Source organism: Gallinula chloropus, assembly GCF_964237585.1.
Source record: "Gallinula chloropus genome assembly, chromosome: 2".
Lineage (NCBI taxonomy): Eukaryota > Metazoa > Chordata > Aves > Gruiformes > Rallidae > Gallinula > Gallinula chloropus.
The window spans coordinates 146578512-146605244 of NC_140086.1; the positions used below are offsets into that span (position 1 = coordinate 146578512).

Genomic DNA, 26733 nt, shown 5'->3' on the forward strand with positions numbered 1-26733 from the left:
AGAGTAATAAAACATCAAGAAAGGCTGGGGATTTGGAGAGACCACAAATAGTCCTTTCCCCTGCAGATAACGTACAATCTTTGAAATGTTGGTTGAAGGGCAGCTTTTGGAAATCACTTAGGCCAATCTCCTGGCTCAGAGCAGGACTACTGTTAATGCCATATCAGGTCACCCATTGCCTGCCTTTAGGTACAGGCTGGAGATTCCACATCTCTGGCCAGCCTGTTCCAATGCTATAATTCCCACTTAAGGAAATACTTTTTTTAATTCTCAGTCTAAACTTTCCAGGACTGCAACTTGTGGCCAATGCTCTGTATTTTAGTACCTTTCACTGCTGAGAAGAGTTTGACTCTAATGCCCCTGTGAACTCCCCAGTCTCAAGGAGTTGTAGGCTGCCATTAGCCCTTTGCCTTTTCTGAGTAATAGGTCTTTTACAGATTCCATTGTAAGGGTATATTCGCCTTGGTAATTGCACTAAACAGTCCCGACAAACTGAAGACAGTTCTCTCACATTTTTTATATTTGCCATGGCTGTGTTCTGTTTAGTTAGAGAAAGTTCTAATAAAAACCTTTATTTGTTACCTCCTCAGCAGAACAGTTCTATTAGTTGGATGCACCTTTTAAGAGACTGTACTAGTTTTGGGTGGGATAGAATTCATTTTCTTCATACTAGCTTTTAAGGTGCTATGGTTTGGATTTGTGCTGAAAACACTGTTGATAACACATGGATGTTTTAGTCGATGCTGAGTAGTGGTTACACAGAGCCAAGGCTTTTTCTGCTCTTCAGCCCACTCCACCAGCTAGTAGGCTGGGGGTACACAAGGAATTGGGAGGGGACACAGACAGGACAGCTGACCCTGACTGACTAAAGGGATATTTCAGAACATATGGTATCATGCTCAGCCAGGGAAGAAGGAGAAGAGGGGGGACATTTGGAATTATGGCCAGTTGTCTTCCCAAGTCACCACAATGAAGCATGATGGAGCCCTGCTTCCTGGGGTGACTAAAGGGAAATTGTGGTTGAATTCCTCGTTTTACTTTGCTTGCCTGCAGCTTTTGCTTTACCTATTAAATTCTTTAATCTCAACCCACAAGTTTTCTCATTTTTACCCTTTTGATTCTCTCCCCCATCCCACTGGGGAAAGTGAGTGAGTGGCTGTGTGGTGCTGAGCTGCCTGTTGAGGTTAAACCACTACAGACACACAGGTACCTGGAAGAGTTTAGTGAATAGGCAAGACTGGAATTTGAGGAACAGCCCAAGGATAAACTTTGGCTTTGGCAACTCTTTTTATCCCTATAAAAGGGATAAAATATCTCAAAAGCCAATATACAGTGTATCTATCTCATAAATTTTTTGAAAATCTCTGTTTTGTTTTCAAAATTGTTATTTATCAAGTTCATTTTGAGATACTACTAACTTACAGCATGTAACTGTCTTAGTAGCAAATGATGTTTGAAACATGAAACTACGTAAATTAAGATTTTAAGATTTTTCTGACACAAATTCAAGGAAAAAAGTGATAAGGCTGTTTCCATTAACATTAAAAAGAAGTTGCTAAATTAGAATTCATACTATATGGTCAATTTTCTTTATCTTTCAGAATGATATATTTCTGATACTAAATTCTGAAGTAAGTTTGTTTTCTTTGTCAAATAATTTATTTTATAATAAAAAGGGAAAGTTTCATGTTGTGATTTAAATATTTTGGGGAATGATGTTTAATAAGTTAAAAATAAAGTAAAAATTTTTCCATATGGTGAAACTTTTAATTATGCCCACAGGCACCTACAGGCAGTCAATACCAAAACCTATTTCTTGTTTTTTGATGCAAGAAATGCATCAGATGTAACATGACAGAAAGATGTCAACTGTGGGACAAGCTACCCCTGCATGTCTAGCAGAGGCATCACTCTCCCTCTGACATCTCAAGTACAGAATCACGGCTTTCTCAAAGTAAGCTTCCAGATATTTCTTCAGGATTGCTAGCCATTAAAACAAATATCCAGTACAACATAAAACAAGGCTCTTGCTGGTTTGCAGGAGAAAAATAATATAGTTAAATTTTATACAAGATGACTCCCACTCTACAGCAAATAAAAATAACCAAATCAGTAAAGCATTTTAATATTCTTGTAATACAACCTGGTTTAGTCCTTTCATTTTTCCAGATATCCCCATGAAGATATTAACTTTCTAGTATTCATAATCCAAAGTACAACAACAGACATCTTAAATTTGCCCAGATTTCAATTCCAGTATTTTAAAGTATGTTTTTATGCTTTCTTTTTCAGTGTATTGAAAGGTCACATTTTTTTTACCTGAATACTAACAGGCACAGTTCAAAACAGAGGTCAAGATTTCTTTGGGGATTCATTCTTGGTCTCTCATTTTAAAACAAGTTCATGATTTGAATTCAAGATAAAAGATTAATATTTTTCTGGTTTAAATGCTCAGACTGGCCCAAATATAATGCTCAAACACCACGAAGGAACAAATTCTCCTTATTCATGACATGTGCTGCACTAACGATGACTGCGAGTGGAAGTCACAAGTGTATTACTGGATGTAATGAATAAACACACGTAACGTCTGTCTGTCCACATTTCAAGTTAACATTGCCCATTGATATTCATAAGCTGAACACTCCCCACTCCACACACAAACACAAACACCCCAAGCAAAAGACAGGCTCACTTACCAATGGTTCCCTGTTTTTGACAAGCCTGATTATTTTAACGGAATCTTCTTCCTCATCAATATCATCAGGCATGGGGGGCAAGACAGGATCGTAGTTCTTCTGAGCAACAGTATCATGCACAGAGAGCAAAGCCTGGAAACATTAATAGTCAGAGTATTATTTGGCATCTGGAAAGTTCATGAAAGACAAAGCAGCAGGAATTATTGACAGCCTAACTCTACTAGCATGATGCATGTAGACTGAATATAACTTGTATACAATGGTAACGCATGTCAAACTGATGATGGAACTTCATGAAGCATATGTTTTTATATATGTAATGTATGCAACATGTAAACTACAGATATAGAAGTGTCTTCATACCCATGAAAATATCGAGTGCTTTGCACATTAGCTTGAAATTACAAGAACACAGATCAGGAGAAAATGCAAATCTCCTGAAGAACATCACCCTCCTTGTTCTAGATAAACCACTTCAATACAGTAAGCAGTCCTATGAAATAAATGAGGAAAATAAGCACCTTCCAGTACTTCTATTCAAGCATAAGACACATGACATTGTGTTGTTGTTGCCCAACCATTCCCTTCAGAGGGGCCCTGGAAGCTTACCCGGTTACTGACCCCTTTCATACTAACTCCCTTTCATACGAGCTCCAAATTATTTTAGGATTTTTTAATTTATTGTGGAAGTCATGTTTGAGATTGAGGAATATATTGCTGAAACAATTTAGTTCAGATACTTATCAACCAATCTCCTGTCATGTTCGGCCTCCTTTGTCTGTTGTTTCTGCAGTCCATGCATAACTTGGACAAAAGGTTTTTCAAAGAAAACCCTAAAACATCCTGACAAGAGGTTCAATCTTAAAAATAAAATAATCTGTGAACTTGCAGAAATTCAAAAATCTTGAAGGTCAAAAGAAGTTAGAAGGCTTATACTCTTAAGGCTCTAAAAAAGTCTCAGCTATGATCCAAAATTCACAGCTTTTTCTAGATACAGAACTCAAAATTGTTTTCTATTTTGAAACCTTTATTATTAGTAACACCTCAAACTGGTGACAACTGATTAGTTTTGTAGTGGAAACCATGCATTCTAGCAGCAGTAACAGCAACAGCCATACATACAGTTCTATCTATTGCTTTCAATTGCTTCTATTTTGAAAATACAAGTAGCTGCTCCCAGACACTTGAATATTTTACATTTTGACCTGATGTTCTTTCACAGAATCACAAGGTTGGAAGAGACCTCTGAAGATCATCGAGTCCAACCATTCCCATCCTATGCTAAACCATATCCCTGAGTACCTCATCTACCCTTTTTTTGAACACATCCAGGGAAGGTGACTCAACCACCTCCCTGGACAGCCTGTTCCAGGCCCTGACAACTCTTTCAGTAAAAGAGTTGTTCTTTCCCAAAGAGTGAATATTATAAATTTCTAGTCTGAATAGCAAAAATAATTCATAATTTGATAACCTTCCTGAGGATAAAAAATAAAAGACTTTGGAAAATATTGAGATCTTAGGATGAAGCAGAACACATAAATGTTCTTGACATGGATGAGAGCAGAAGGTATTATATTGATGACTGTAATAGTTAATCTATTATAACAACGATAATAATGATTAAGAAGAATCTCCTTAATAAGGAACAGAAAATAGTTACGTTTCTGATGCCAGTTTGCGTAATACTAGGCTGAGTACACAAATGAGCAGAAATGTGTGCTCTCAAGGATGAAGTAAATATTTTGAAAAAGCGTGACACTTCCATTACATTATTCCAGGATTTGTTTTTCTTGAATGGAGGAGACTAACAAAAGAAAGCAATTTCCAGGCAATGCTACAAGCTATCATGTCAAAACAGAAGGCACCGAGTGTATGGTAATCTTGAAATTCTGAAGTTTAAATCTGAAGTTAGGTCTTCAACAAAACAAACACAGAGAAAGATTGTGCCTGCCTTATGAGAACTGGCTATCATTTTACTAGTTTCTATGCAAATTGTACAAATTGATAAAAAACATTTCAACACACTCTAATTATATCTGGTTTTCTTCCCAATACACAGTTATGAATTTGGATGATTTACCATCAGAAATTACCAGCTCCCTCCCACCAAAGATTAGTTTTACTATAGATCTGAAGCTAGAAACCTCAGGCTAACAATTATGGTTCCTCCTGGAAATGTGCATTATGAAGCATTACATATGTAAAAGCCATGCAATCAAACACAGTCCTCTAAAGATGTATGTGAAATATCAAAGATACACTAAAACAAAAGTAGTGTTTGCTTTTACTTCAGGCTACTTGCAGTTAAGACTTCTAAAACTAGTCTTCTGCAATTACGTTTTTCCACATAAAGCTAGGGCACATTCATGGACTGGTTCAGTTTAATGAGGTTCTATATTGCAGTTTAAAAACAATCAGGCAGATAGAGAAAACAGATGAAAATAATCTAAAGCACCACTTCCAGAGTAAAAGGCAGCAACTTAAAGCACGGTGAAAAGAACCTACCTTGACACTGAAACTTGCAGAACAGAATCTGTCCAACACTACACTGAATTATGCCACCAGGGTTAATGAGACACTTCCCTGCTCTGACTGAGAGCTGGGGCTCCTGGACGCTGCAGGCAAAAGAATGATGCAGCCCAAGTATCACAAGCCAATGCCAGTCAGTGTCTGGTATTTACAATGCTTTTCTTCACTTACACCAACTGGAACTTATCGACCCCTTCCCTCCTCATCCCCCAAACCATATTAAATTGCAATGTACTACTGTTTTCAATGTAAGATCTTTTACCCAAACTCTGTTATTACAGGAACATACTAAGACTTCTTTCCTGTTTGTCTTCCATCACTGCTTCTAACACACTACTTTCTGTCCACTGTAGTCACTCTTGAAATAGGCAGCAGCACAGACATTGGGCAATCATTAATCTGTAAGTAAGACTTATAAAGCTATATTGATGTCACCTAACATATTCAACTAAAGGTGATCACAGCCCATCCTCGAGGGAACTCCTGTGTGTCCTGAACAAACAGAAGGATGGCCATTTCCACAGAGCAAAGGGACATTTCTTGAGAAGCTTCTTTGCACTGTGCACTTAACAACACATACTTAGTCCATGCAGCAAACACACAAAGCAAAACAAAGGCAGCAACATTCTCTTTTTGTAGATCAGCAGCGAGTGGTTTCTTCACTGCAGTTTTATACTCCATGACACTAACTTTTGCCTATCACGAGAAACTGCAAGAAATGCAGATGTCATTTTAATGTTTCTTTCTTTTTTTTCCCCCAAGGTTTTGTTTTTGTTTTCAAATACACGACTCTTCAAAACTATGCACATATGATCCAAGATTAAGGTCGTGTATATTTAAGCACCTCTGGAGAAAAAGATTTTATTTCAGCTCTAAGTTCTGTGCTTATGATTCATTAATGTAAACATACTCCATATTTAGAACTTGAAAGAAGGTATGATTCAAACTCCTGCACTACCTAAATATAAATATTGATGTTCAGCTAAATTCTTAGACATGATCTAGCTAGAAATGAATACTTTCATCAGACCTCTGAAATGTCTAATAACTAGCGCTGTATTTTTCATGTTAAAGCTATCACTGATCATTTCACAGTTTATAAATTGAAATTTTACACTATCAACTTTCACAAAGAAAATGTGACATTGGAAACAAAGTGTTTTTTTAAACTGTTCTGAAATTTTAAATGTTTATTTAAATTGAGAATGTTATTAATGAAAACAGCTCTGTATTTTGAAAAATGTGTATCATTTAACTACACTGACTCATTTTTGCAACTCTAAAACAATGACAATTTTTGTATTATTTTTTGCTTCTGTTGAAATTTTGATATCTGTAAGAGTAAAAATACGCCATGTAGCATGTGACGTGTGCACACAACTCCTTATGTTTTCAAATTATCAGTATTTTAAAAAATAATTATATAACTCAATTTAAGCTTTACTTTTCAGAAATATTTTGCATTTACTAGTCTAGAACAACATTTTAGAACACAGCAAGTTAAAAAAAGAAGCAAAACAGAATGGGCAAAGAAACAAAAGCATCCTCTTTCTTCACAGTACTTGAAAAAACAAGATTAGAAAATTAATTAATTAGGATTACCGACATAAAATGTCTGGGACTGAAACCTACTCTTATGAAAGCCAACAGCTGCAGCAGATGGTGACACTGCCAATGCAGCTTGCCTATCGAGGAGATCACTGCCCTGATTCAGTAAAATGGAACAAAGTGTCAATCATTAGCACAGACCACCTTCTCTGGTAGTTCAGCTTGAACTCAATCAGGTGAGACGGAGACATTTTCCCACATCTTCGCTTTCCTATGGCGACAGGAACTTCCACTGAGGTTCACCAAAGGAGAAAAGTAACTCAGTCAGCCACCACAGAAACGTGTCTCTGACCTTGCCTGGCAGAGCGGATCCTTCTGAGAGCTCTAGCCATATTAGGTTTTCCTTTGCAATAAGGTTAAAAAAGAATTGTGGAAAGACAGGATGAAAATGTTGGTGGTAAAAAATATCCAAGAATGGAAAGATTGATTAACGATTAACTTGCTTAAAAAGTCATCCAGCAACAGACAGCAAAGCAGGAAAGCTGAAAGACCTGGGAGGAGATTGAACCCAGTGAAGGAAAGAGAATCAAACTGGAGGGAGAAGCATAAGAGACACGACACCTAAACATGTGCAAGAATTTAGAGAACAGGTGAATGAAAGCAGCAGAAAGTTGAAGCTTAATGGTGATGGCATACAGGCATACACAGAAAACAATTTGACTTGAGAACACTTCAGAGAAGAAAGGGATAAAACTGTAAAGTTTCAGAATCAAGCTGGCTATTTAAGAAATGGTAACTAGCACAAAATTAACAGGGGGAAGAAGAGATAAAAATTTAGATAAGAGAGGTAGAGGAGAGAACATCTTTTATTCTTCTACAGAATGAGTGTTTAAACCCACTATCTTGCGTACATAAGCTAGATTTTACATTGATGGGCTAACTAATTTCACTGCAACTAATTCTACTTTCCAGCAAATAGGTGTCAAAAGAGCCAGCAGAAAAGGGCTGTGCCTGGCAGTCTCTTCACCACCACCACTGCCATCTAAGGGAGGATGTGCAACCCGATGTACAATAAGGGTTAACAGGATAACAAAAGGGCCCAAGATGAGAACAGGCATCTAAACTAACAGGTAAGAACAACTGTGTTAGCTCAATTCTCCTGCCTTGCTCAAGCATAATCTAGAAGCAGAAGCAAGCAATAACACTACAGGCACTAGAATCTTGGTAGTGCTGCTGAAGCAACCAGAGGATGGATGGGATTTTTTTTTTTTGTCCTTTTTTCTCCAGTGTTGTCATGATGATGGCTTTCTGCTTGAAAAAATATTCCAAGAGGCTGCAGTGTTCCCATAAAGCATTTGGGAATGAGAACAGCTTTTCATCAGGGGCTCACGGAATTCTGTAAGTACAGAATCACAGAATCACAAGGTTGGAAGAGACCTCTGAAGATCATCAAGTCCAACCATTCCCATCCTATGCTAAACCATATCCCTAAGTACCTCATCAACCCTTTTTTTAAACGTATCCAGGGATAGTGACTCAACCACCTCCCTGGGCAGCCTGTTCCAGGCCGTGACAACTCTTTCAGTAAAAAATTTCTTTCTAATATCCAATCTAAACCTGCCCTGGCACAACTTTGTGCCATTTCCCCCTGTTCTATTTTCTGCCATCTGGCTGAAGAGACCATCACGCACCTCTCTACAACCTCCCTTCAACACTTGGCCATGTTAAACTTCATCCCATTGGTTTCAGCCCATCAGTCCAGTCTGTTCAGATCCCTCTGAAGAGCCTCACTAGCCTCAGGCAGATCAACACTTCCTCCCAGCTTAGTGTCATCTGCAAACTTACTGAGGGAGCATTCAATCCCTTCATCAAGGTCATTGATAAAGATGTTGAACAAGACTGGACCCAGGACTGAGCCCTGGGGGACGCCTCTCATGACCGGCCTCCAGCTGGATTTGGTTCCATTCACCACCACCCTTTGGGCCCGGCCATCCAGCCAGTTTTTAACCCAGTTGAGGGTCCACCTGTCAAGGCCAGTGGCAGCCAGTTTCTCAGTCAGAATGCTGTGGGAAACCGTGTCAAAGGCTTTACTAAGTCCAGGTAGACTACATCCACAGCCTTCCCCTTGTCCATTAAGCAGGTCACCTTGTCACAGAAGGTGATCGGGTTAGTTTGACAGGATCTACCTTTTGTAAACCCATATTGACTGGGCCTGATCCCCTGGCCATCTCGCATGTGCTGCATGATAGCTCCCAAGATGACCCTCTCCATGATCTTCCCCGGGACTGAGGTCAGGCTGACAGGCCTGTAGTTCCCCAGATCCTCCTTCTGGCCGTTCTTATATATGGGTGTCACATCTGCCAGCCTCCAGCCGAGTGGAACTTCCCCAGTCTGCCAGGATTTCTGGTAGATGATGGAAAGGGGTTTGGCTAGTACATCTGACAGCTCTCTCAGCACCCTTGTGTGGATCCCATCTGGCCCCATGGACTTGTTAGTATCTAACTGATAACAGTGACCTGTTTTATTTTTTTTCTTTTGGCAGTAGAGCCAGTGATTGAGCACACGAGCTACAGTCAGGACTTACAGGCAGTAAAATAACAATATTCCTTCCGAAGGTGAAATGATCTAACCACTTTCCTACAGAAATGTCATACTTTTTGTTCTGAGTAAAATTCCTAAGTTAAATACGTACAATACATAATGTTAAAGAAATCAGTTAACTTCCAGCTAAATGAATGTTTTAGTTTTGCTACTGAAAATACATTATGCAACTGAAAAATTATGCAATTAACATAATCAAAACACCTTTGACAGTGATGGTAAAGAAAAATGAAGTAAGGTTCTTAAAGCATAGCATAATTTTCAGTTAGTAATCAGGAAACCAGTGGGTGTACGAATTCATGGGGGAAAAAAAAGAAAATCAAGGTTAGTTTACTTTCCATATTTCATATGCTATATTTTTCCTACACATTCTGTATAAAATTCCCAGAATTTATATACTGTGTAAGATGAGAGCAGTTACGTATGCAGAAAAGAGAAACAACTTTCCCTACTTCTAATTGTCCCATCTGTACTTCAACCAGAGTTGTCCTCTAGTTCATGCTTGTCCAGCTGGCAATTAAATCCCTTTCTCTTCCAATTTGACTTTGATGCAGTTGGGTCACAGCAGTGATTCAAAAATATTTAAAACACGTACTGTACATGTGTGGTTTTGTGTGCTTAAATCTACCATATATTAATGTACTTAGCATAGCAACATGGATCAATATTCAGTACATATTACTTTTTCCTCCTTTTTTACTATGGTGGACTTTATTCATGACTATATGAACTTCCTTTCACAAAAAGGTAATTTCCTTTCCTGAAAATGCAGTTTCTTGATTTCCGATTCACCAGTCTGACGTGATGGGTTTACCTGCAGCTGGGAGCCAGACGGCAATAACAAACAGAAAAGGGAACTTTCTGCATCTTCAGACTCCTGCTTCCTCTGGCTCATTGTTCACAGCCCCTGGAGACACTTCCGAAGTCAAACTATTCTCACTGTTCACAGAAACATGCAGCCTGTGTCATCTGGTAAAGGTGTTAATACTCTTCCAGATGACAGCCCTAGATTTTTCCTCCATTGTGGATAATGGCAGAATAAGCTCTGATTTTAAATCAATAGTGAAGAATCTGAACAAAGTCTCCTTTACATTTCAACATGATTGATGTAGCTAAAGAGTTCTTGAGGCTTTAAGCCCTATTTTAGTAACTTCCAGGAGCACCAATAGATGGTTTTCAGAGTGGAAAATGCCAAGACAGGAGCACTCTTCCAAAATCGCGGCCATCATTAATCAAATCCTTTTCTGAAGAAGCGATAGAATCCTAACAATTTGGTGTCTACAGCAGCAGCATGCATCTTTTCTTGGTTGTGAGTGGCCCAAAGACCACTCCCTCTGCCCCAAGAAATCATGAAAATATAAACTGAAGAAAAGTAAAAGCTGAGCTTGCAGTTGCCCTTTCTGAAAAAGAATCTTTTAGACAGGACCCAGATTTTATTTAGCAACAGTATGAAGTCTAAACTCTTAAAAGAAAAACATCTACTGATCCACAAGGTTAAAAGAACCTGGATATATGTAATTCCTCCAGAAAATAACAATATGTATTTGTTTATGATAAGGAAGTCTTAAATTCAGTTACAGGGTACCCATACTACATAGAGAGACCTAAAGAAAAACATTAAACCAGCTTAGTTTTTAAGGCAATTACTTTGCCTGCTTTGGGTTTTTCCCAAATTGAAACACTAGAATTTCTATATATCAATTGTATTCCAAGTATCATTCTGGAGAATGGAGAAGCTGCAGAGAGTATTATCTTCATCATTACATATAAGTAAATTTTCTATAAAAGTAAATCTTCTATAAATACTTTTAAAGTTTAACTCAACATTTGTAAATTATTAAAATATATTTTGTTAATAGAATAAATCCTGACTCTTAAATGGTAACGTGGCTTTTACGATGCCAGCAAAGTAGCAGGTAAAAGAAAAAAGCTCACACTCATAGAATCATAGAATATACTGAGTTGGAAGGGAGCCATAAGGATCATCTAGATTTACCAGTTACATACATGGGAATAAGCCATAAGCAGTCTTGCCACTGACTAGGAACCCAGGAATAAGCAGAAACACGGCATAAAAATGGCTATGAGATCACACTGTAACACTGTTGAACAGATCTCCATCAATGAACTAGAGGAGACTCTGGAAAATGTGTATGGAGAGGTCAAACAGAATATGGGCTAGCAAGTGAAAGGGACAAGGACAACTGGAGGAAAAGCAGCATAAAAAGATGACAACTAAAAAGCCCAGGCTATTTTCTTCATATCGTAGAGTATCTCCACTTTCACTAGCTGAACAGAATTGCAACTCGAACAAGATACGATTACAGCCATGGTGGGTTTTTTCTTCCTGAGTTTCCAGCTTTGGTAATGTTGCCAGCTTCTACACACTGCATGTGGACGCTACTGTTCCATGCATGGCATACAAGATTCTTACATGGGCTGTGGTTGGTCCCTTCATGTGGGAAGGTCTGTATATGTAACCAGAGAATTTCTTTGACTTACTTTTCAAATCTTTTCTGCTGCCAAGCTGCCAGGCTTCACTTTGGTTTATTATACCTATCACTTTGTTTATTATGCTGGCTGCTAGCAAGCATCCTCATATCCATATGTCTAAGATGACTGAGAGACAAGCCTTCCATTGGACATCAACTGAGTTATCATGAGACAGATGTGAGAGCATTCCAGGGTAACATGATGGCTGCTACCTAAATACATTCATGCAGTACTCTTTCATCTCCTTTGTATCAAGTTATATCTACATTTATGATACACTGCATATTGCTGTATGTATGCTCTGTCAGCTCCTACCACATTAAGAGTGTCACAACTGCTTTCTGATTTTCTCTGCCCGTCAGATGTGAAAAATCAAGGTTTTTCTTGCTGTTTTTAAAAGGGCTATTTTGCAATTACATTTTTGTTTTACTTACTCCATTCCAGTAACATGCAGCTTCCAAAAATAAAGACAGTAACATATTCTCCCAGCACTTCCCACTAAAAAATGTTTTCTATAAAAAACATTGAATTACACAGGCAAGTGGAAATGGAAACAGTAAGTCAAGGTCTAAAGCTGAAAGAAGTTAAGAATAAAACCTTTTCTTCCTCTAACAAGGTAGCTAAAACGTGCAATGGATAGCTTCTAAAAGTAGCAAACAGTCTGAAGGCAGGAAAAATGGATCTGATTCACTTGTCAACAAAAGTCTCCCCAGCACTGTCCCCTCTACCCCTGTTTCAGTGCTGATATGCTCAGAACACCTATGGGTTGTGTCCATTAACTAGTGTTACCAAACCATCAGTACTGTGGTCCTTGCTTATTGCAGTGATAATCTGGATATATCACTTAGGTGGAAAACAAGTATCAAGTAAGTTCAGCTTCCTGAACAGGTAACGTAGTCTGTGTTACCATGTGTGAGCATGAATAATTCATGAAGATGAGGAGAACAATCTCCCTGGACATGAGCAGAAATAGAAAATAAGGGTGCATTCGGGAAGACAGGTCTCAAAAGGAACAGGGCCAAAAGGTCCTCCAAGAGCTTGAAATACAGTTAACAGCCCCAAAGTAGCTCAGATGTTAATATCAGACCTGATATTTTTATTTGGGTTTTCCAGATGCAAAATCCGAACAGTTGTAGGCAAATCCCAACAATTTCCAGTGGAAAATGCTGACTTTGCAGAAACTGTGTATTTGAACGAAAAAGCCCTGATGGAAAATCCTCAGCAAGTCTAATTACAAAGGAAACATTGGAAAGGGGACAAAGTTTAGATTAAGATTTTTTTAATTGCATGTTATAAGAAATGCTTCATGAGCTTTTCAAAGCAAAACCAGATTTTGTTTTATATTATTGTAGCCTGATATTGTCTTTGAGTACTTTGTACATTAACGTTCTTGTAGAAGAATGCCTGCTGTTTCCTGCACAGTAAATTATATTGTCAATTTCTACCAGTGATTGTAAGGCAGCTTTACAAGGCTCTGCTGATAGAGACTTCAAGTGTCTACAAGTAGTGCTCTGATCAGAACAGTCTATTAGGCCACCATGCAAATCCAGTAAACCACACGTGGCAGAGACGATGGCATCTGCAGTTATTTATGAAATAAAGGCTAGAATTTACAAATTTACCTAGAAACACAAACACAGAAGATGACAGGACAATGGCAAAGGTATGCTTCAAGCCAAAAGAAGCACTACTTCTTTTAAGAAACCTAAACACACATACAAAACACTTACATGAAGAACAAAGTGCCCTGGCTTCATTATCGGCAGATTTAGGTTTAACTCAGGGTTCTATCCTGGAGAAAAGCCAAGGAGGTACTTTTAGATGAAAGTGTTTACAAATGCAAATTGATTGTGCTTTGTGAAACTGCAAGTCAAGTACACCTCAGATGAACTGCAAATAAAACATCAAGAGTAAATCCTATTTATAGTTTTCTGGTGTATGCATCCTTGCAATTTGAATGCTATTAAAAAAAAACAAACCTGAAAATAGCTTTAAAAAAATCTGTATTTTCTCTGAACAGCACGTTGAAGTTGTCCATGGATAAATTAATCTGAAAACATTCCCAGTCATACAAGAGAGGTTTTCCCTTCACTCCAAAATTCTACTCATGCTATGGTAATGAAAGAGAAGCCAAGAAAAATACTTCAAGTATGTCCACTGCTTGTTCCCCCTACAGCTACAGGTACAGTGCCCAAAGGGATCCACATACTTTACATTCTCGTGTTCCATGAGCCACTGAAATCATTCACAGCCCTGCCTTGTGCCCGTGTTTAGGCCCCTGGTTTATGTTTCAGATGAGCAGCTCACAAACCTTTCTGCACACGTAAACAGAAGATAAACCCCACTGAAACAGGCAGAACCTCCACCTTGCACACTTCAGACATGGAAAAAAAGCTTAATTTCCCCCAGGTCAGAAAAGGTATAAACATCCTTCAGAACAGTTTTAGCACAGTTATGCCCATTGCACTGATGGCCACAAAGGACATATTTTATATGACTTGAAAACATACTAATTTTACCCTAATTGGCATTAACTTCAAATGATAAATTGCATTTCAATACATAATGATGAAGAATGTAACGGCTGTTACAAACATGAAGTTAAGGGCTAGTTAGATCTGAATAATATATCCCAAGCCTGTAAGTTAATGTAACTGGGATAACATCACTCAAGCGACTAACAGATTGTCCATTCTTTTTATATCTTTTTCTGTTTACAGACACACCAACAAAATAAATGCCTAAAATGTTGATTCCAATAGTTAATGGTTTAGGTTTTCAAACTTCAAATAATTTTTAGAATAAATAACAATTATGTTCGTGTGCTATGGCACTGTTCCAAAAAGAACACAGCTTTTTCCAGCTTGTTAGAAAAGGAAGTGAAAGCTATGATTCAAGTAAGCTTTTTAATTAAAGTGGAAGAGAATTTGAAAGCTTTTAAGTCTTTCATGCTTAGTTTGATCATCTGTCACATTTACTTCTCCTTTCTCACACTGCCACCAGGGTTCTGCCCCCTGACTGACAGAGCAACTCCAGCACTCGCTTCCCTTCCCTTTTGTGTCCCCACACACGGATAAGACCCTTTTGCTAACCTGACTGTAACATGTACATGCTGGCATTTCACATCTCCCAAACATGTTGTCCTTAGGTCCAAACACCATTCAGACTAGAGCCACACAACACTGCCTGCCAGCTGACCTGACCAAGAATTTATACAACTTTAGCTGAATAAAACTAATCAGTCAGGCCTCCCTCCTGACATACCTCACAGGTTTAAGAAACACAAGCAGAGCAAGAGAAGTTTCACTACATTTAGTTCTGGTCATTTCTTGTCCTTCTAACTTGGACGTGTTAAACTTTTAAGCTGTCTTTTAACAAGCAAGTTAGTAGACCTTTTAACCTGTGTCCGTACACCCCAGAAGCATAAGCACTCATTAACAGCTATCTTCTGGAAAAAACAAAAAGAGCTGAAGATCCACATTGCTGTACTGAGGGTTTCTGAACAAGAGAGAACAAGATGCTTTTCAAAGTGTTAATTTCCTGGTCTGCTTATAAATAAAATACTGCGTTCAACTGAATTTGGATCCCAAGGTATGGAAATACTGTTCTACTTGTTGGTATCTTTAACAAGGTATAGCAGGATTATGGAATGTGCACTCTTAAGTCTCTATTCAACGCTGGAAATTAAAGCCAATAGATTTGGCTGGCCTGCATCCACGGGACTCTGCAATTACATTTTAAATCTAGAACACAAATACAATGTCTCATAGCAGATAAACAAATCCACTTGATTTCACAGAGCTACGTGCTCTGTTCTACTTCCAGAGTTCTGTTTTAATCAGTAAAGATAAACCACAACCACTATTAGTTCACTGAATTATGGTAAAGGTTGCCATATTTTAGAGCAGGAAAGAAAAAGCACTCAGTGTAACTGGAAATGGCATCCAGTTTTTAAAAGACTAGAAATGACCAATTTGTTTTTTTCCAGAAGAAAGTGCACTTGACAAAACTTTGGAATTACTTTTAGGGCATTTTGAAAATCTCAAGTCTGATAAACATAACTGCCTCAGAGAAATTATTTTCTTCTTTGAAACACCTCTCTATGGATTCAAACCACAAACACCACAAACCTGTCAAAGCTTTACTCATCAGATGCAAGCATTCAGAAATATATTCAACAAAGCATTTTTGTAACATAAAATGAAAATATAGAAATTCTCATTAACCAGTTGCTGGAAAACGTCTCCCAGCCTTATTTGGCATGTCAACCAAACCTGTTAAATTGTAATCACCTTTGCACCACCAAACTTATGGAAGCAGTGATGTAGGACAATAAACTAATTCTAACCATTGTTGTGCCCCGGACCTTAGAGCTGAGCTGTAGGGAAGCAGAAACTCTCCTGCTGGCTCCAGCTAACACTTTAGTTATAAGCCAGGTCAAGAGAGAAATGTTTCCCCTGCAGAATAATATACACCCAGCTTAAGTCAATCCCAAATTAAGCCACATATAAGTTTTTAGATAAAGTCTATGCAACGTTGGAAAAGAGGGACCAGTCCTCCCAAGTAACTTCAGATGTGTGGGAAAAGCTGTTCTAGACATCACAGTGTCCCAGGAATCCAGAAGAAAAAACCCAAATGTTCTCCAGCCATCAACTTAATAGCCAAGAGCTAGAAAATCTTATGCAATGTACAGCATGAGCTCAGATACAGCTGACCAGACCTGAGGGCATCTCTGGAGAAGAATTGGAAATATTGAGTCCCAGCAACAACTTCTCCTTCCTTTTCTGCCCAAGTGACAGCAGGGGAAATCAACAGAGGAATCTCAACAAAACAGTCTGACTCAGCATGCAGTACAAACATGCCTGGTCACCATGACTGAGGAGGGAGCAGTGATAATTTACCATCCCTCCTGGGCATGTTTGCCATGAGATGGCAGATGGAGAAGATAACGAACAGGCAAAAACCTCATGCACACTTCCAGTTCTTTCCCCTAACTCACACAAACACCTGCCAGCTCTGCAGGGCAGGGAAACGTGTGCCTTAGGCAGTCTGGCCATGCAAAGGGCTCTGCGCCCTGCAGCTGGTCAGTCTCCTCCAGCCAAGAATGACATTTGCTAAGTTACTGCAGTTGTTCAATCATCTTAACCACACTGAGGGGAAGGCACTTGTTTCCCTGAAAACCTGCTAAGATTATCACATTGCATTTAACCACTTCCAAGCAACAGACAATGGTGAGAGTGAGTAAGAGAGAAAGGGAGCGATGGAGGGGGAGCAAGAGAGCGAGGGGGTGGGGAAGGAAAGCAAGAAAGGGATTGGGGGGAGATGCAATTGTGTAAATGAGCTGCCTTCTGGCTCAATCCACTCAAACTTCAGAAGCATGAAACACATGTGGACAGTCACTAAGGAAACACCTACAGTGAAGCTTAGGATCTCTGGAATTTGGTGTTCCTCATGTAATACACAACTGTCACTGCTTCACCCTTCAGCAAAAAACAGCTTGTCACCTTGCAAGTGGCGGAATAACCAACTGTGTGAAAGCCTTTAAAAAGGTGACATAATGGATCTTTAAAGTTTTGTAGCACTTTGAAGATATCGTCACGTCTCAGGTTTTGAGATCAGGGAATATAAAGAAGCAACTATCTTAAAAAGGGCTCTTTTCCACTCTGCAGTTTTCCACTAAAATTATCAACTGCTACATATAATTCCCATTGCAATATGCATCTAGAACACCAAGGTCTCCCTTCTCTTTATAATGGAAAAATAACACCATAGTGTGCATTAACAGTGATACACAGGGGAGGTTCTGAGTGGATACAAGGAAACAGTTTTCACTAGGAGGATAATCCGGAATTGGAAGAGGCTGGACATAGCATTTATGGAAGGGTGTTCCGAGGAAATTTCAAGACCTGATGGGAGAAAGCCTTGAGCAAACTGCTCCAGACAAAATGTTCACCCTGCTTTGAGGTGCACATTGGACTAGACAACCTCCTTTCAACTAATGACTCCATAGTCTACTGTCAGATGTATCAAGTTCTGTGAATGCAACACAGAGAATGCCAGAAGTCCTCAAATTCAGATTTTTTTTTTCAAAACAATCTCCATGAGAAATTTTGTTCCAAGTAGCAGCTTCTGTTTTTTATGCACAGTGCAATTAAATCACTGGTATGACTGAAAAGCTTTTAGTAAGACCCCATTTTGAGCAAATTTATGAAGTGCAAGCAAAAAAAGTTAGCAAAAGACAGAAAAAAGAAATCAAGTGTCTACTTTCTGAAATATGCATTGTAAATAAATGACAGCTTTCCACTGAATTCCTTTTATAAATATCATCAACACGCATAATAATTTACTGGCAACATTAAACATGTTACTTCATAACAGGTATTTCCTATTGAACTGGCATCCCTTATTAAAAGCACTCATATTCATTAAAGCAGCCCAAGGAAGCAGACGCAAACACCCAGGGAGAAAGCACTTTGCAGGTGCAACACATCCTCACCTTGAGATTGGGCTTTGCGAGGAGTTTCAGCAGCTCTCTGATCTCGCTGCTCAGCGGCTTGCTCTGCAGCTCCTCAGCCAGCTGGGTGGGAGATGGAATCAACACAAAGACCATTAGGAAAGCCTTGTTTTACCCAGTGCATCAGTGACAACCCAGAATCTATCTTGTTCAAGGTTATTACTTTCCAGCGTGTTCAAACAGAAGCCAGCATGAAGAAAAACACCATCAATCACCGTGCTTCTTTTTCTGGCCCTCGGTGGACCAGATTTAAGCCAGGCCTTTTGGCTCAGTTTAACACAAGTAATCATTTCTGGCAAAGGTGCAGCCAGATCACATTCTGATTTATAGCGATGGGGGCAAATCCCAGCACTTCATTTTAGTGAATGGTCCTTTGCGTGCAGACAAAGGACTGCTTGTAAAAACGACTGGATCAAACTTTGACACTGTCTATAAAAAACAGTTTTGAATGAGGTGGTGAAATCCACACTGCTTCCAAAAACCCACAGTAGCTGTGCTGTTTAGGACCGGGATAAGAAAGCAAAGTGCCCCTACAGTGCAAGCAATCTGAACCTTTTATTATGTTTACACATACACTGGAAGGAGCTTGTTAAACGTGAAGCGGGTTAATCATAATATCATTTATAACAGGTCATCAGCAATTCAAGCCCCTAAAACACACAAACTATGTCCTAACAACAAGATCAGTAATTTATGTTTGGTTATACTACAAAGCTGTGGTTTGGTGAACAATAGAGCAGCAGTCTAACATTTAATCCCACAGCTATTTGGCTTCATGTCTTGAGTTTTTCTTATCATGACATTCTCAACTAATTTGGACTCAAGAGGCATATTTTACTGCAGGATTTCAAACTCAAACTATTTTTCCAGAAGAAGGAAAAGCTAAAACATATTTCACAACACTGAACTTCAGTTTTAAAAATCCTGAAGCTACAGTGCTCATAATCCAAAACGTGATTTCAGATAATCACTTATTTTCTTTGCATTAAATCAGTATCATAAAAATGTCTCAAAGAAAGATCGGTTATTTGCAGCAAGTAATTTTAGTCATCTAGCCTAATTTTAAATTTGTACTTTCATTTTGTATAAATTTTCAAGAATAAATGGATTGAAGTATATTTTGCATAGTTATATGTAATAGACAATTCTAGATTACAGACATCAGACATGGTTAGAGTAACTTTTTTTTAACCTTCCAATTAATACAGGGTTAACAGGACCAAAATAAAAATTCATCACCTAAAGTCCCACAGCCTTTTAGCTATAATTTATAGGTAAAAACAGCCATCAAATACATGAATGCTAATTTCAACAATATTTGTCTCTAAACACTGAAAGACTAGAAGAAGATCTCCCTAGGAAAGGTGAGAATTAAATATTTTAGGCACATAAAGCCAGGCATTGAGGTAATCTGACTGCAATCTAGTCTGCATGCTCTACAGAAGAGCTCTGCAAAGCTGAAAATAACCTGTGATGGGAATGACAGCAGGTATATGACGCAGGTTCCCCTTGGTTCTCTTTTCATTCTTTAGTTTGTACTACTCTTCACTAGAGAGTAAAATCTATTCATTCGTGCTTCATTGATGAGGACTACTAATCACTCAGGAAGCACAACTGCTTCAGCATTCCTCTCAGATTAATTGTGCAAAAGGATCTATTAACTTCAGCAGAATTAGCATTTGCTTTGGTGGTGCAAATATAAATGCAGGTACATAAGGTTTAGAACTGCAAGGAACAGAAAGAATTTTTTTATTGCTTTAACAAATGTTTTAATCTCATAGTTTAGAAAATATTTGTTCAGATAATTGAAAACTGTTTTCACTCATACAATTTACAACATTTCTCCAAATATTTGCATGAGTCTTAAAAGTACAACTAGGGCCTTTAACAGAAGAAGAGGAGGAAGCCAAAGATTGATAGAGAAGGAGGACAAAGCCATGTTTAGGCACACTAGATTGGGTACACTGACATTGTGCCAATCACTTCTTATGCCAAAACCTGCAAGAAAACTGTCAGAAGACCTCTTCTATGATTCTCTGTTGAGGGAACTGTAACATTTCACCAAGCTCTTTATGGAGAGCTGCCACTACAGAGAGGAGAAAACAAAGTGGATTGAGGCCAGTGAGATGTGGGTCTGGGGCTTTAAAACTTCTGGAGAAAGTTCTGAAACCTCTGCCAGAACAGTCTTTCTAATAACCTAGAGGCCTTATTTGCAGTATATACCTATACTGCCAGAAATGTTTTGACCCTTGCATGAAATCTGGAGTCTTATGTCAGACTTTGCTGCTCCAAAATAAGACGCAAACAGAATCTGTGATGGGAAATTGAGCCTGAAAGACACTAAGGGTGAGGAGAGCAAAGTCATGGCACCTAGGAAAACGAAAATGTTTAGAAAAGAAGCCCCCCCACAATTGTTATCTCTGACATTGCTTTAAAAAGTAACACAAGAATAAAAACATGCTCCTTAAACAGTTTTTAGTTAGATGAGTAGCACCTCAATTTTTTGCTTTAAATCCAACAGGAAATATTAAGTTACAAACCCCACTGGATGTAAATTTACTTCCTCAAAGTTTGCTGATAGCTACTGAAACAGAGGAACTCCTGCAGTGTGCTAGCCTGACTTCAACTGCCAGAGGACATCCTCACTCTGTGGGATGGTGCCCATAAAGCCAGCTGTTCAGCTACACATAAGCAAAAATGAAGAACCAGCAAAAGGATATTTGAAAAAAAGCTGTGCTTAAAAGGTGGGCAGATGTCTAGAGACACACATATCCCAACATATGCATATTTTTAAAATCCTACCGTATATACAGATTAATACATACATAGGGTTAAAAACCTTGACTGCTCTCAGTTGAAGAGTGACAGAGTACTTTAATTTGGGGATTTCCAAAACTGCAAGTTTTAAATGGGGCTGAACAAAGAATGAGATTGCTCAGCATTTTTGAAAATATCAAGAACTAAGTTTTGCATCCAAAAATAAGAAAAGTTTCTTATTAAGAATTTTAGCTCAGAGATCCATAACACAAATGTTAACAAGGATTATTAATATGTCACCAAGAACTTAATGAAGAGAATTTCAACCAGGTTTCTAATTTTCAAAATTACTATCAACATTATTCAAAGCTATTTGAAGGTTAAAAAAATATTACTAATATATGCCTGATGTCAAAGCTAATGCATTATTATATTTGGTATGTTACAGGATATAGCTCTCCTCCTACTGAAACATGATTAAATTACATTATATCCTTTTTTCAATAGGCTACGTATGTTTAATTTAGTTTTTCGTTAAAATGTTCTAATTCTCAATTCATAACTTCTACACATTTGTAAAATTAAAAAAATCAAAAGTTATTAACGATATAAAAAGATATTTAAGACTTTAAACCATCTATAAAGCGTGTGAAGTTTCAGACATGCTGTATTTGAAATGGATCCTGATACATACTGCCTTTTCCAAAAATCAACTTGAGATAATCAACTGCAACAAAGATTTCTGGATTTCACCTAAACCACAGTTTATTAAACATTTCTCTATCCTGGTCTACCTCAGGTTCAGTCATGGTTTATACAGGTGTGTGCGCAATTCATCGGAATCCCAGAATTAACCAAAGAGCAAGAAATGTCAGGTTGGATTTTTTTTGTTAAAATAAAAATTATAGTAACAGGAAATTAACTACTCCATCAATGCCCACCACTTCTACAATTTATTTTTTGGTTATGAAGGTAATTTGGAAAGCTCCAATATCAATAAATCACTACTGAATTTTTTCTTAAAGAGTTTTTGGTGGGGTTTTTGGGAGGTTTTTTTAAGCAAGCCTCCTTCCCAGGCATTTCATATGCTTCATTTCTGTAGCATTATCTGTCGTTTTTCATGTTCTGTCAGCAATGGTGCTATCTCATTTGTCTTTATTTTTCCAAAGCATTCCTGGTGTCTGTGACTTTCGCAAAATACTAACAGTTGACAGCTTTTCCCCTCCCAGTAGAGTTCCAACCTGTAATTTCTATTACGTAGTTACTAAAGCAGAACAAGAGGCTATCTAGATGCAATGTTTTTATAACAGGCAAGTGAATAAAAATCAAAGTAATATCAGCAACAAGCCCGCTGATGACAGCACCTTTGGAAACATTTGCAGCTTCTTATGATTTAGCTCAGAGGATTACATTCATATGTTTGCACTATGAGGAGTTCTGCTTGCAGACAGTTTTTTAGGAGACTTGGTACCAGTGATCTCAGCGGGGGACACTTACATCATCTGCCAAGGCTGCTGCACCGTGCAGTATAGGCACGGGGTTCTGTTTTTCATAATAATGCAGTTTTTCATGAATCTGGAAGACAATAGCACAAAACAGTAAGTTTATTGAGCAGCATGAGAAATGGTACAAAATAACCCTGTCGAGCTAACTGACCTGTTGAGTGTCTGTAACTAAAGAAACATCCTTATAGTAACCTACAGGCAGCAATCATGTACATGTAATTCATCATCATCCTCTGTTGAAGTGCTAAGAATATGAAATCAGATGGAAAAAATGCTCAGCATGTAGACCTACCCACAGAAAAACTAAACATTTGTGATTTTTCTCTCCTGGCTTTCTATGTCCATATTTCCAACATATTGCTTTAAGTATCAATTACATTTTATATTGCTGCTGAAAACACAAAGCATAAAGTGTTTATCCCCAAGATGGATATAAAAAACCCTGTAAATTATGATTTATGAAGTGAAATAATAGCCTGCCACCCACATCTTGACAGACAGCTTGGTGGAGCGGCTGCCGTCATTAAAATAATTCAGAAACAAGGGCAAACTAGTGCTAATATGAATTCTAACACATCTGAAAGAAAAAAGTAGTCCTTCAGCAAGTTCAAGTCATTTAGGAGCATTTAAAGTTTTTAATGGGGAGTTATCAACATGAAAGAGCCAAAGCACACTGCATTTTTTAAAAGGGGAAAAGATACACTATCGTTTACACATTCAGCCTCTTCCCTCCCCCACAAGTCATCCATTGCAAAATTTAGATTTTTCCAGTGTGAAAGCTTAAAAGAGGAAAATATTTTAAAGCCTAACAAGTTTTTTCAAAAGTTATTTGAGAATGGCATACAATATTAACCATTCAATGTTATTTACGTTATTTTCCTGAAGATACACAGATGTACAAATTCCAATTAAAATCTTTAAAAAGGCGACAACAGTAGTCTGAACTGATGCAAACACACCCCATTCTTAGATTTCCACTTTAGTCCCACTGCTCTGAAGGAGGCATGGACTCCAGATGGTTGGAGGAGTTGCAGAAGGAGCTAAATCGGGGACTTCTGTGCTTGGCAAGGAAGGGAACACAAGGTCTGGCAGAGGGGATGGGGCTCAGGACTTGGCTGAGGAGTCCTTCACATCCTTGGGGCATTGGGCACCCCAACGGTACCCTACTCCTCCCTGACACACTTGTGGGGAGAGGAACGGGATGGATGGCAGCCAGCAAGGACAGCCATAATGAGCAACCAAACCAGTGGTCTTTGCACACTGAAAATGGTGTTGACTGGATCAATACATGTTATACACTGACTGTTTCCTTCAGCCTTCCCTCTTGTTCCACACTTGCTTTTCTCCACTTACTTTTACCCTCGGCAGCACTCACTCCTCTCACTGCCCGTGACCCCCTTGGCCTTATTCCCAGCCCTTTCTTTTGAATTCAAACTGAACTCCCAACAACTACACTCAAAACAAGATAATGCCATGTCAGTCACATATGCATGTGCCATTTTTCTCATCTTCTGCTGCTTCATAATACTAAGTCCAGGCCTGTTTCTACTCATTTAGACTACAGGTTCTTTGAAGTAAAGGCCATACAGTACTCTGTTAATGCAACATGGCACAGCAAGACCTCAGTGTTGGTCGATTCCTTCTTCCTTTCTGTAATCTCAACAGGATTTCCGTATATCATTGGTTAAAGGATAGCAAAGTTCTGAAATGTCAAGATGAAGTGTGAAGACAACAGTTGCTCAATTGCTAAGTTGTAAAACGACTCATTCTGAACTGAGAGCATTTGCACTTCATCTGGATACTAAGTGCAAAGCACTATTACCTCCAGAACATGAGTCTGAATTTTACATGGCTTATATAGACATTGTTTACTCAGCAAAGTAAGACTAATTCATAATGGATGTCACCAAAAGTATAAATGACTGGAAAACTTCATATTTCTAGCTCACAAAGCACAGAAACTAAACAAAACAAGGAGCTGCAGCTCCCTGAGTTTAGCAAAAATTTGTCATTTACTTAGACTGTGAACTTGAATAACTAAAAGGCATAATAAATCAAAAAGTCGCCAATCCATCATTCTTTTTGATTGCTTCGGCCAACATCTTGATTTTATCCAGGCTGAGCTTCCATCAACTCTGAGGTTAAAAGCAGCTGCCTATGGTACCTTCTACTTTCTCAAAGGAAATAGAAATGCCACTGTCAGTGAAGCTGGTTTTACCCTGGACAACCTGCAGGTGTCTTTAGCAGTGAAATAAAAAAATAAAATTAAAAAAAAAAACCCAAACCAAACCAAATAAAAAACTTACTAATCAAAAAAATGCTGAGACATTCTCGCATAAGCCATCTTTGAAAAAGCATTCTGAAATAGTAAATTCATGCAAGAAAATATAGGATTTTAAGAGGAGGCAGTGTGGAACTTCAACAAGGTATTGGCTCTACCTGTAGCCAGCAGATAATTGAAAACAAATTTTTTATTTTCCTAAGAGTGGATATTGGAATTCGATTAAGCATTTAAAGAAAAATCATTATGTTTTTATTTGATTATGGTGGAGTTGTAAAGAGTAACTGCCTAACCAAATCTGGAGGAAACAACACAAGCTAACAGAGTAAACAAGAAACTACTACAAGACAGTTCCAGGTATTAGCTTTTGCTAAATCAGGTTGGAAGTTTTATCAATTTACTGTAGTGGCACAAGTGACTCTAGGGATAAACAAGTGACTCTAGGGATAAACATTACCTGTTCTATGGTAACAGACACTGCAATCTCAGCACACTTCCAATTGAGATGCAACAGACATGCTGTGTTGGTTTTCAGCTTCAGCTGTTGGCTTTTTTTTTAAATATCTGATTTTACTTCATTTAATAGATAGCATTTTTTTTATTAGCTGGTTGTTTGTTTTTTTTTTTTTTAATAAGACCCATGTGTCTTCCATCTCTGTGTAATTTCAAGGATTTACCTAAAAAAAAAAAAATTAAAAGCACAGGTCTGTGCACAAAGCTGTGCTCAACACAAGATTTACCTTTCATATCAGTATAAAATTATCACATGTAACATACAATGCTACTTCCTACTGCTGTCCTACAGTCACTGCCTACCTCTAACTTCTGATTAACTGACGTGCTCATAGCGTATGCAGCACTTCTCTAGAATAAATTCCCGAATGCAGTAAAACAGGAGATTTGGTGCAATTCAACTGACAATGCAAAAATTTCAGTGATGCAAAAATGAATTTTCAGGCAACTTCTCTCTCTGTGTCCAGAAATGTGTTCCAAGATGACTTGGCCCATGATTTTCCCACAGATCACAGCAAGGCTGACTGGCTTGTAGTTTCCCACATTGTATTTTTGGCCTTTTTTTGAAGACAGGTACAGCACTTGGCTTTCCCTAGCCACTGGGGACTAGGTCATCTCTGTGGCCTCTCAAGATGACAGCACACTTAAAAGTCTCATCACATAGCCTCTGAATTTCCCAGACTTCGTGGTGCTGAATTTTATGACTACCACCTTTATAAAAACTACCGTGGACAAAGCCAAACATTTTGGCATCTACTCCACACGCTGTCCTTCAGCTACTTCTGTTCCCAAATCTGAAATCTGTAAATCATGTTAACATGCACACAACTAGCATTGTATTTCATAAATTAAATTCTTATACAAGTAGAATTTGAAATTTAAATATCTAGGTTAAGTGACCACATTGATGAACATGAGGACACCATAAGCTGGGCAAACACAGAATTGGAGAGCAAAACAAGACAAGGTGGGGTAAGTACTTTGCCTCTTTGCAAATCTCACTCAACAAAATTAAACTGTAACAGAAATTAAAACCATCCTGAAAAAAAAACTGTAGAAGAGAAAGCGTTTACCTATTCAAGATACACCAGTTCATATTTGCAACCATTCATTTGAGTTTCATTCTAAAGAATTCTATTTAATTAAAAAAGTCAATTTCTCATATATTCTGTGGCTACACTGGATGTGCACTAACTTCAATGCTATCGCCTTCTCTCTAGTAGAAACGTATGGAAAGTATGGAGGGTATAGAACTGTACCACGCTTGAAAGGTAGAAAATAGAGTACACCTGT

The 26733-nt window shown here is 38.2% G+C and overlaps 1 protein-coding gene across 1 annotated transcript in view; it reads right to left on the bottom strand.

Moving 5' to 3' along the window:
* The window catches only part of MPP7 (MAGUK p55 scaffold protein 7), a gene marked incomplete at its 3' end in the record, with an annotated part of 145615 nt that overhangs the window by 40402 nt on the left and 78480 nt on the right, over positions 1-26733 (bottom strand). The window contains exons 4-6 of the mRNA XM_084279945.1: positions 22639-22716; positions 18367-18447; positions 2700-2831 (exon numbers count right to left, since the gene is read on the bottom strand). Coding sequence (XP_084136071.1) covers positions 2700-2831; positions 18367-18447; positions 22639-22716 — 291 coding nt within the window. The remainder of the gene's footprint in view (positions 1-2699; positions 2832-18366; positions 18448-22638; positions 22717-26733) is intronic.